Genomic DNA, 10,000 nt, shown 5'->3' on the forward strand with positions numbered 1-10,000 from the left:
CTTTACCATATGGACAGCAAGCAAGCACGCACGCACCAGCCCGCGATGCCTGTGGCTAGCAGGGCTTATCGTCGTAACAGGATCCGAGCGTGTGCGGTTGATGACGAAAAATTATCGATTATTTTCTGCCCTGTCGGCCCGTCCGTCTGCCCGTCCATCTGCCTGCCTGTCGTCATCATCAATGAGGTTGCGCGGTGCCTTCTCAGCATATCTCTCATCCATGGCTTGCGGATGCGGAAGCGGAAGACGAAGGGAACGAATTAATTTCTCATTATTCCGTCTTTTGCAAATGAAACAAGATGAAGCCGCTGCCAGGGAGGATCCTTTTCCTCCGCCTGCGCGGACACAGCGAAGGCTTCAACGCCTACGCCATGCAAATTGAATCACACCTACAGGAAAAGTGAAAATGCCACCCCCGCGCGCAGTGCTGCTGCTTCCGTATGTTTTCGGGAGATTAGCACATCGTCGTGGCCGTGTTCGACGGCGGAATTACCTGTGTCTCCGATGATGATGTACTTGAACAAATATGCGTACGACATCTTTTTTGCGTTGTTGGTTTACGGCTGCGATCGAAGGAAGCTGGTGCTCCTGTGCACGTCCTTGGATGGTGGCAAAAACGGTTCCGAGGCTGGCCTTGCGACAATCTGTTATCACGTCACGGCGGGTTGGTGGCCGATAACGATGGAAATTTTCGGTTTTCACACGGATTTTTCACTCCCGAGCTGTGACTGCTGCGACGGAAACAACAACAATGCACGTTCACGGAGGGGCAAAGAGCGATCCGGGAAGAGTTATGCCCCGCGTACCGATCAGGGGAGGGATTCACGGGATTTGTTGATCGAACCACTCTACTATTGTTGGGCGACGCAGAATATTCGATTCGGCACCGATTGCACACGGATTTCTTTGTTCAAAAACACACGATTTTCGAGACGAGAGCAGACTTTTTGGGCTCGCGGTTCAGTGTTGCCAAGATTTCTGTCAAATTTCACGGAAAGACCGGTAACGAACCGGGTGTTATAAACAGGCCGCAAAAAAAACAAAACCAAAACAAGTCGATATCGCCTTATCGGAAATCGGATCCTTTATCACGCCTGCCGTAAAATATTCTTCTTTTCACGTGTGCTCGGCTTATCTTAATTGCGCTGTAATCCTGGCTTAACGTACGGCAGGATCACGCCGTAGGAATATCGCAGGAACAACGGCACCATGACGCGGTATCGGATGGCTGCGTTGGCGCTCGTCCTGCTGCTGATTTATTTCTTCCGGCTCATTTTCGCTTCCGGCGGCGATCGTAGCCAGTACTATCAGAATTGTTTAAAATTTTGCACCCTAGACAACTGCACCGAGAGTAAGTAACGGTGGCCTTTCATCCCGAAGAGGGTTGGTGTATTATTGTGTTCCTTCCCTTTCAGCCGGTATCTCGTACACGCGGGAGCTGCAGTGGAAGCATAATCCGATCAATAAATTGCTGCTGTGGACGTGCTTCGACGAGTGCGGCTACGAATGCATGTGGAAGACGACCAACGCTTTCCACAACCGTAACTGGACCACTCCCCAGTTTTATGGGAAAGTTAGTGCGCCACCCAACGAGCCCTCTGGTAGCTACCGCTTATTGACCTCTTCCTGCTCTCGTTTCAGTGGCCGTTTGTGCGGTTTCTTGGCATGCAGGAACCGGCCTCGGTACTGTTTTCCATAGCCAATCTCGCGACGCACTACAAAATGATGCAACGGTTTAAGCGAGAGGTCCGTCCCGATAGCCCAATGTTTTTGGAATGGCGAGTGTTTTCCTACATCTGCCTCAACGCGTGGGTTTGGTCGGCGATCTTTCATACCCGCGACTTCCCCGTTACCGAGCTGCTGGATTATACGTTCGCTTATTCGATGGTGCTTGCCTCGCTGCACTGTATGGTGATACGGATGATACACCGGTGGCCACTGCTCGTGCGCGGCACCTTCAGCACGCTCTGTTTATTCTTTTTCATTAACCACTTTTCGTATCTTAGCATTGGGCGATTCGATTATTCGTACAATATGAAGGCAAACATTGTTACCGGTATGTTGCGGAATGGTCTCTGGCCGGCAACTGTTGTAATCTGTATGTTTCTGCCCCACAGGAATGACCGGTGCCATCGGATGGATGCTGTGGTGCTTGATGCAGCGCAGAAAGCGTCGTTATGTTTGGAAGTGTTTCCTGTTCGTCGTGCTGGCCACGTTGGCGCTCTTGCTGGAGGTAAACGATTTCCCACCGATACTGTGGACCTTTGATGCGCACTCAATATGGCATCTGGTAACGGCACCACTCACTGTACTGTTCTATAGGTAAACTTAACCCCACCGGATCGCTTGCATCATCGCTCATTGGCTAATCTATTTTTTCTATTGTTCTGCTCTTTGCAGTTTTATCATTGAAGACTGTAAATCACTACGAAAGGAAATGGCGCTTAGTGAGGACGAGGAAAACCGGAAGCTACTCTAAAACACTAGCTCTCCACATCCTCCTGGGCCCATGACAATAATACGTTTATTCAAGTGGTACGTGCGTCGTCGGTAGGATAGGCACGCGATCGGTAGCTGAAAAACAGCCATTGATCGCATTTACAAAGTTTGTCTTATATACTTACCATACTCTAGCTAGGTGTTCCTTACGCAATGAACGGGTTTTTTCGGTCAAATACGAACTACTACTTATTCCTAAATTACACCGTCAGTCAACGATAGCAACGGTTTGCCAAAATTACGATAACTGTAATGTACTGGATAAGCGAAGAAGCAGTGAGTCACAGGTCCTCGAAGTAGAGTCAGGGAAGTATGTCAATTGTGTGCTGCTCTCGAAATGCATTCCCGAGTGAAAGTCTTAGCTGCACTCAACATAACCGTGTCGCGACGTTTCTAGTCATGCCAGGGCCACCAGGCACGGTGCAAAGCCAATAGGCAGTAGATATTGTGCAGCATATTTATTGGAAAAGTTGTTGTATGGAAACTACTATTTAAACACCATTTCACTTGCACACCAGTGTCGTCCGATGATGGTGGTACGATAGAATAGGACCAGTTATACACAGTTTAACCATGTGAATTTCTATTCTAAATAAATTATTTAACAAAAAGTGGTTGAGATGATGGTGTACATTGGTTTATTTCCGCGCATAATTTCATGCCGTTTACATGTAGAGTTCATTGTTAGTTTAGCGCTGCACGTTGCAGTGTGTTAAATAAACAAACAGAGCAAAAAACACGATAATATTCCAGGCAAAACAAGGGTAAAAAATAGATACTTTATACTTAAACGATCGCAAACGATCCTAGACAAACTTCTATCCACTTAACACGTGTTGAGAAACATCACCGGTGTCCTCTCTGCTGGTTGCTTCCCGTTTTTGCTCCCCCGACCCTCCCACTCTTAGAGTCTAGAGATTTGCTTAAAGCTCGAGCAAGACTCGCGCGACACACTACACAACATGGGGAGCGCAGGATAATATGTTGCTGATGTTGCTGTTGCAATCTGTCTCTGTCTCTGGGATGCAGCAGATTGCAGGGATTGCAGAGAACGCGCACCGCGCAATGCAGCAGAACGAAAGCACTAAGCGCACAACGCTACAGCGAAGGTTAGTGCGAGGCGAGTCTTTTTTTTGTGATATATATATAAATATATGTTTGCATGCTTGTGTTTTTTTTTTCCTGTGTAAGTATAAGAATGTCTCTGCGATCATCTGCGACTGATCAAACGACCGCACCCAAGTGTGGCCAAGTGATCAAGCCAACAACGGTAAATAGCACCCACAGTTGACCTGCGCGCGATTAGTTCACATCACAAATTTAAAATTTGCATGCATTCCCTATACTGCTTCCTCGCATGCCCTCATCCTTCGCTTGCTCTAAGGGCTTCGGTAAGTATTGCGCCGTGCGTAGCTCGAAAACCGAACGTAATCGTTGATTTGTGTCAGCTGGTTCCAGTACTGGTTGCTCCAGAGGGCGTACGTGCGATGGTACAGGGCTGTCGCCTGCACATCCGGGCTCTGCGTTGGTGTTCGATTTGGTTGCCGCATAAAGTGTGCCGTACCGGGATGGAACGGAGCGGCACTAGCACCACCGGCTCCTCTTTGGGGTAGGGCCGTTTCCGTTTCTTCTAGCGGGACAACATTGCTTACGGGAATCACTGGTGGGTTGGTGGGCAAGGGTATGACTGTTGGACCGCTGGCCGTTGGCAGTACCCCGACCACTCCCGGCACTCCGGCAATGCCACCGACGAACAGTGGTGATGGTGCAACCGAGACCGGATTGGAGGTCACAATTTGCTCCAGGCTACCGCCGGTAGCAACTGCGCCACTACTATGTGGCCCTCCCGAAGGACCAGCGGTTGCCATCAGCTCATTGGCCGCCTCTTTGGGCGTAGATTTGGCAGACGTAACCGAGATGCGATCGACATCGTCGAAGAAGGACGAGTTCGACCCATCACTATCGTACTCGGACGAGTACGAGCTCGCATCGTCCATGTCATCGTGCGGTTCATCGATGGGATCGGCCTCGATCGGGATGGGCAGTGGTAGCAGCATCGGTTGATCGATCATTTCCGGTGGTTCCGGCGTTGAGCCCACGTTTGAACCGACCGTGTTGGAGTTGAGCTCGAGGGAATCGTGCTGCTGCTGCTGGAAGCGAATCCTTTTCGGGATCTTCGCCTGTATCACATCCTCCACATCGTCCCCCTCGTCGTCATCATCGTCGTCCTCTTCGTCCTCGAACAGTGAGCCACGGTTCGAGCCGCACGTGTTCGAGTTCAGCTCGATCTCCTCACCATCGAGCTCGTCCACCGGGCGCCGATCAACGATACCACGCACATCGCCACCATGATCGACCACTTCGGCCGTTGTGCGGTTGTGAAGTCGCGAGGAATCCAACGAAATGCCCGACGGAACGACATCCGGTACTGAGCCTTTCCGGGACAGCCCCCGATCGCTGATCGTATCGTCGTGCACTTCGAGACTGCAACCATCGATCGAATGTAGCTGCACCTGGTGCTCCTGCTGCTCCACGTTCAGTTCCTTCTGTTCCATAATCTTCGCAAACAGTGCATCATTGTTCGTCTCGAACGGTGGGCACTCGTTTACGTTCGATTCACTGTCCGAGCTGTGCTCGAGATCGGAACAGTCCACCGAGCGGATCTGGCGATCTGCCCGTGGGTCCGGTATTTGACTAAGCCGTGCTAGTGGCGCATTAAAGTCCGATCCAACCTCAACCTTCTCCGTGACGTTCGTGCTGAGCGAGGAGCTACTGCTGCCCCCATCCGACTCATCGCCAGCAATCATGATCTCGTTCATCGTTAGCTGCTGCACACCGAGCACGATCGGTTCGATTAAGGAGGCGTTCGTGGTGGCAACGGTAAACCCGTTCGACAGTTCTGCACCCGAAGCCACCAGCAGGGGCGACAGTGCCTTAATACCATTTCTCGAAGGACCCGGTTTTGGCGAATGGCCAGAAGAGGACGAAGAGGACGATGATGACGACGATTTGTCATCATCGTCCGCATCGGCATTGTTCACTGGGCTGGGCACTGGGGGCCGTCCGGGGTCGCCCATCTTCTTACTGTTGCCATTCAGTGAATCCTGCTTCCGTGGCCCGGATACCCGTTTGTCACCGCTTTGAATACTGTTCGAACCATCGGGCGAAACATTGCCATTCTCTTCCACCCCGTTGTTCTCGCCGTTACTGAATCCATTCACTGGCTTCGCACCACCCGCTTCTTGGCCGTTTGTTGCGCGTTCCAGCTCGACCACCGTTTCCTCGTCCGAGGTTGATTTCTCCAGACTATCATCTAGCGGCGGCGGCGGTGGTGGTTTGGTGTGGTTTGTCGGTTCCTCATTATTGTTACGCACACCGCCACCCTTTGGCGCTCGATCGCCGTTCGTTGTTTTCTCAGCAGCCACCGTCGCCGACTCCTGTGTTGCCGCCGCCTCCTGTGTGCCATTCATTTTCATCGCTTTCAGGAACAGTTGATCGATGTCGCGATCACGAATTTCCTGCTCCATCTGGGAGGCATACAATTTCTCGTACTTGTTGCCGTACTCGGCGAAATTCCAAACATCCTTCAGCTCCGCTAACCCACCACCGGGTGCTTCCGGTAACCGGTGCGCAAACATCTCGTTACCGCCTATATCGTGCAGTATGCGCCGAAAGCGTTCCATATCGCTCACACCCGACACGAGCGTCACCGCGATCCCGTGCGTACCGAAGCGCCCGGCCCGGCCAATCCGATGCAGATACGTAGCGTGATCCTTTGGCACATCGGCATTCACTACGAGATTGAGATTATCCACGTCGATTCCTCGTGCGATCAGATTCGTGGCTACCAAAATGCGCGATCGGATCGTACGGAAATCGTCCATCGCCTTCAACCGCAAGCGTTGTTCCATCGCACTATTGATAAGCTCCGGTTGCCAGCCTGCCTTACGCAGATACAAACAGTACGCTTCGGCCTTGGCCGTCGTGTTCGCAAACACTACACACTGCAGGAAGGGAATCCTGGTAAACAGTTCGGAAACAGCGGCCACCTTCGCCATCACATCCTTCACAGTGTCACTCTCCTGTGGTAGCTCGCGGACAAACTGCTTGATGCCGTACAGCATCGGTACCTCGCGTTTCGGTGTAACGGCGATGTACTTCTCGTTCATGAACTTCAACAGCTCCCGATCGCGATTGTTGTAAAACGTGGCGCTGCATATGATCGTTTGGCGTTTCTCGGGCAGAGCGCTAATGATTTTCCGTATGTCCTCGCGCATACTCTTATCGATCAGTGTGTCCGCCTCGTCCAGCACGAGCGTCCGGATGCAGGAGGTGTTCAGTACGTTGCTTTTGATCAGATGCAGTAACCGGCCGGGCGTACCCACGACTGCCGAACAGTTTTGCAGATTCTTCCGGTCCACACTGATCTCCATGCCACCGATGAAGCTACGGGCTTGGAATTTCGGAACTTCCGCACCGATCCTGTTCAGCACACCTTCCACCTGTACGGCCACCTCACGCGTCGGTACGATGGTGAGCGATTGGGGAAAGCCAACGTTCGGTTTGTGCGTTTCCGCGATGGCGATCGCAAAGACGAGCGTTTTCCCAGTTCCTGCCTTTGCCTGGACGAGTAAATCTGAAACGAGTGTCGCGAAAGAGAAAAGGATAATGTCCGTGCTCTGGCAGTGAGGCAGGTGGCCGACCAACTCTCCTCCAACCAACTTACCGAAGCAACAGCAAGCCAGCGGAACGGCTCGAGCCTGTATGGGAGATGCCAGCGTGTAGCCATTTTTACTGAGGGCATTGCGCACGGGCTCCGACATGTGCATATAGCTGAAACGGACCGGCTGTTCCATAATCACATCCTCCGTCCGGGGCTTCTCTTCGCTGTTCTCATCCTGCTGCGGGGACGCCATGTTGAGCGTAATTCCGTCCTCTCGGAGACTCGGTGGATTCGTTCCGGCAGCGGATCTTCCCCGTTTCCCCTCGCGCGTGTGTTTACTGTTGATTTATCTCCAGCTGCCCTCCGCCACCAGGCGCAGGGTGGTGGTATCGCAAGATGACACGCAATAGATGCTGCCTTCACCGTGGTCACCGATGATGCAGATGTCCGATGCTGCGAAGGGATTCGATGTAAAGGAGGAATCTTTCGCACTTCCCGAACTAGGCCGCTCTGCTGGTTTCACTCTGCGGGTCTGGGCAAACTTTGTTTTCTCCTGCACTACCGAAAATGGTGCACATCACGCACGGATCGCTCGCTCGCTTTTTTCGCTGTCAGACTGTTTCTACACTACGCACGTACACACGAGAAACAAACGGCTAAATATGCAACTTGTTTTAGGCATTGATACAGGCGTTTTGAATATGTGTTTTGCGCTATTCTCTCGGCAGGATTTTGGCTAGAATAACTCTTTTGATCAATAAAGCCATTTTCTTCAAAAGATTGTTTGCAGTGTAGAAACAGTCTCAGCGAGGCCTTGAGTTAACCCCCAGCGTGGTACGTGCAGCAATCCGTTTCCAGTTTGTGAGATAATTTACCTTCTGTGAGCTGATAACGTTCACTTATTCCACCGCGTCTTTAATTAATGCGTAAAACGCAGGAAAAACCAGAAAACAAAGATATTTTCCCCGTTTTTCCGAAATGTAAACAACCGAATTAACCCCCTTCTGCTATCTGGGCAGCAGAAACGTCAAAGGAGTCGTGGGAAAAGCGAGGAAAACACCACCGCCTGGAAGGATTCCGGGGCGGCAGGACATTTTGCGCTGGCCTACAGTTTTCTGTCGGATATCCTTGCACAGCTGAAAATTGCAGGCATTTTTGTCCCCGGCCTGGCCTCAGGAGTTGCCGTGTGAAGGCAGGGACAGTGTCCAACAGCGGTGCCAGCAGCGATTCAGATGGAAAGTGGCAACAAAAAAAGTGACGAGTTTAATCCTTGAGGAAAAAGGTTCCCCTCGAATCGGTTAAAGCATCCTCCGGTGGAACGATGAAGAAGGCCACAGTTCGCTTAGTAACCGTGGCTTTTGTTGAAACGGTGTGGCCACGCGACGACAAATTGAGAGTGGGTGTAGGGCGATAAGTTCGGGCGATAATCCTTTCCGTGACCGACGGAGCTCCGTGTGTGCAAGTGCTTCTCACCGCCAGGATCCACCAGCAACCCCGAGATCGATGACGGCGTTCAAAAACGGCCCTGGCGCATCCGCAGATCAGAAGGTAACCGGAAAGAAAAGAGTGGAGATGGGGGTGTTACCGCCCCCGATGTTGTTTGTTTTGGGTGGCTAAATTTATCGCCAGACCATGCTGACTAAGAAAAAAAAAACAAGGAAACACTACTCACGATTTGCTAGTGATACGCGCTATCATCCCTGCCTGCTGTGGGGAATTCATGAATAATTGCTCATTATTTGTCACCCAGGCTACTCCGATTCTTATGCTAACATATGAGCTCTTTATGGAGCGGCATGTAGTACAAACAAGCATCTCTCTGGCATCTCCTTAGCAGTGCCTAAGGAGGCTACGAACGGAAAAACAGTTTCCTTTCTATCCTCTTCCTTCTCTGCCAAACATTCTAACTACTCAGCCCCAACCCTCTTCCTTATGGCCTGCTGTGGGTTCGTTTGCCCTGGACCGCCAGGCGATGGTGCTGGTGGCTACTGGCTATGATTTATGATTATTGACCGTGCCATGCGAAAACCGTTCCACTGGGTTCGTTCGACGGCATTTCGGGCAAAGCAGTGCGGCAGGTGAGGTTATTGATGGTTGATTGAACGAAAATATGATAAATAGATGCAATCAAGATCGTGACGCACTACGGAGCCCACACCGGCCCACTCACGCAAGATTGGTTGGTAGGATACGCGATATTTTTGCCTTTTTATTCCCCGTTCGATTGGCCCCAGCACTTGGATTTTTAAAATCATGTTTCGTTCCCTTTCGCAGACCAGATTTTTTCTCGTCATCATGAGGCTCAACCTGAAGTTCCTGTTGATAAGTTTGTGTGTGACGGTGGCGCTGATAACCTTCGCGCTCTGGGCAAACTGTGGCGTTGGCCGGGGCCTGGTACCAAAGTGGCCAATTCAGCACAATGGCGAAGGAGGAGGTAAGTCCATCGTCGACATGCAAATACACCGTAAATTTTTAATATTGACCTTTATTTGTCTGTCTCTTCCCTCCTCCGCAGCCAATCCATTCGATCAGACGGAGGAAATCGATTGCATTATCAATCAGGAGTATGCGGTCGGTTGTCGCAAGGAGGGTGAGGAGGTGTATCTACCGTTCTCCTTTCTGCAGAAGTACTTTGATGTGTACGGTTCGTTGAATGTAGTCGACGGTAGCCGACGGTTCGATTGGACGCACAGCTACGGGAAGGTCAACTACCCGAAGGGTGCCTACGATCCGCGTGGTATCTTCATGTACTTCGAGAACTACAACGTGGAGATGCGCGACCGCGTCAAGTGTATCAGTGCGCTCGAAGGAGTACCGATTTCAACGCAATGGGAAAGC

The 10,000-nt window shown here is 51.3% G+C and overlaps 4 protein-coding genes across 5 annotated transcripts in view; 2 read left to right on the forward strand and 2 right to left on the reverse strand.

Moving 5' to 3' along the window:
- LOC126575043 (ras-related protein Rab-2A) overlaps positions 1-959 on the reverse strand; it is a 5,088-nt gene extending 4,129 nt beyond the window's left edge. Inside the window, exon 1 of the mRNA XM_050235536.1 lies at positions 494-959. Within this exon, the coding sequence (XP_050091493.1) occupies positions 494-539 (46 nt within the window). The 5' untranslated portion in view covers positions 540-959. The remainder of the gene's footprint in view (positions 1-493) is intronic.
- Positions 960-1,076: 117 nt separating this feature from the next.
- Positions 1,077-3,118, forward strand: LOC126575042 (post-GPI attachment to proteins factor 3). Its single transcript, XM_050235535.1, has 5 exons — positions 1,077-1,351; positions 1,416-1,573; positions 1,642-2,056; positions 2,118-2,322; positions 2,401-3,118. The coding sequence occupies exons 1-5, from the start codon at positions 1,210-1,212 to the stop codon at positions 2,477-2,479; spliced, it is 999 nt and encodes a 332-aa protein (XP_050091492.1). The 5' UTR covers positions 1,077-1,209; the 3' UTR covers positions 2,480-3,118.
- A 2-nt stretch (positions 3,119-3,120) lies between these two features.
- Positions 3,121-7,762, reverse strand: LOC126575035 (probable ATP-dependent RNA helicase DDX20). The gene is made up of 2 exons (XM_050235520.1): positions 7,226-7,762; positions 3,121-7,135 (listed from the first exon to the last, which is right to left on the reverse strand). Exons 1-2 carry the CDS (start codon positions 7,413-7,415, stop codon positions 3,879-3,881), a joined length of 3,447 nt encoding a protein of 1,148 aa, XP_050091477.1. The 5' UTR covers positions 7,416-7,762; the 3' UTR covers positions 3,121-3,878.
- Positions 7,763-8,220: 458 nt separating this feature from the next.
- Positions 8,221-10,000, forward strand: part of LOC126575039 (D-glucuronyl C5-epimerase B) — a 6,420-nt gene continuing 4,640 nt past the window's right edge. The window contains exons 1-3 of one of the 2 annotated variants that reach the window (XM_050235533.1): positions 8,221-8,710; positions 9,437-9,596; positions 9,678-10,000. The exon at positions 9,678-10,000 is cut by the window's right edge and continues 1,114 nt beyond it. In XM_050235533.1, coding sequence (XP_050091490.1) covers positions 8,666-8,710; positions 9,437-9,596; positions 9,678-10,000 — 528 coding nt within the window. In that variant the 5' untranslated portion in view covers positions 8,221-8,665. Of the gene's footprint in view, positions 8,711-9,436 lie in introns of both variants that reach the window. The other variant, XM_050235532.1, reaches the window with a different exon arrangement.

This window comes from Anopheles aquasalis, chromosome 3 (genome assembly GCF_943734665.1).
Source record: "Anopheles aquasalis chromosome 3, idAnoAquaMG_Q_19, whole genome shotgun sequence".
Classification (NCBI taxonomy): domain Eukaryota; kingdom Metazoa; phylum Arthropoda; class Insecta; order Diptera; family Culicidae; genus Anopheles; species Anopheles aquasalis.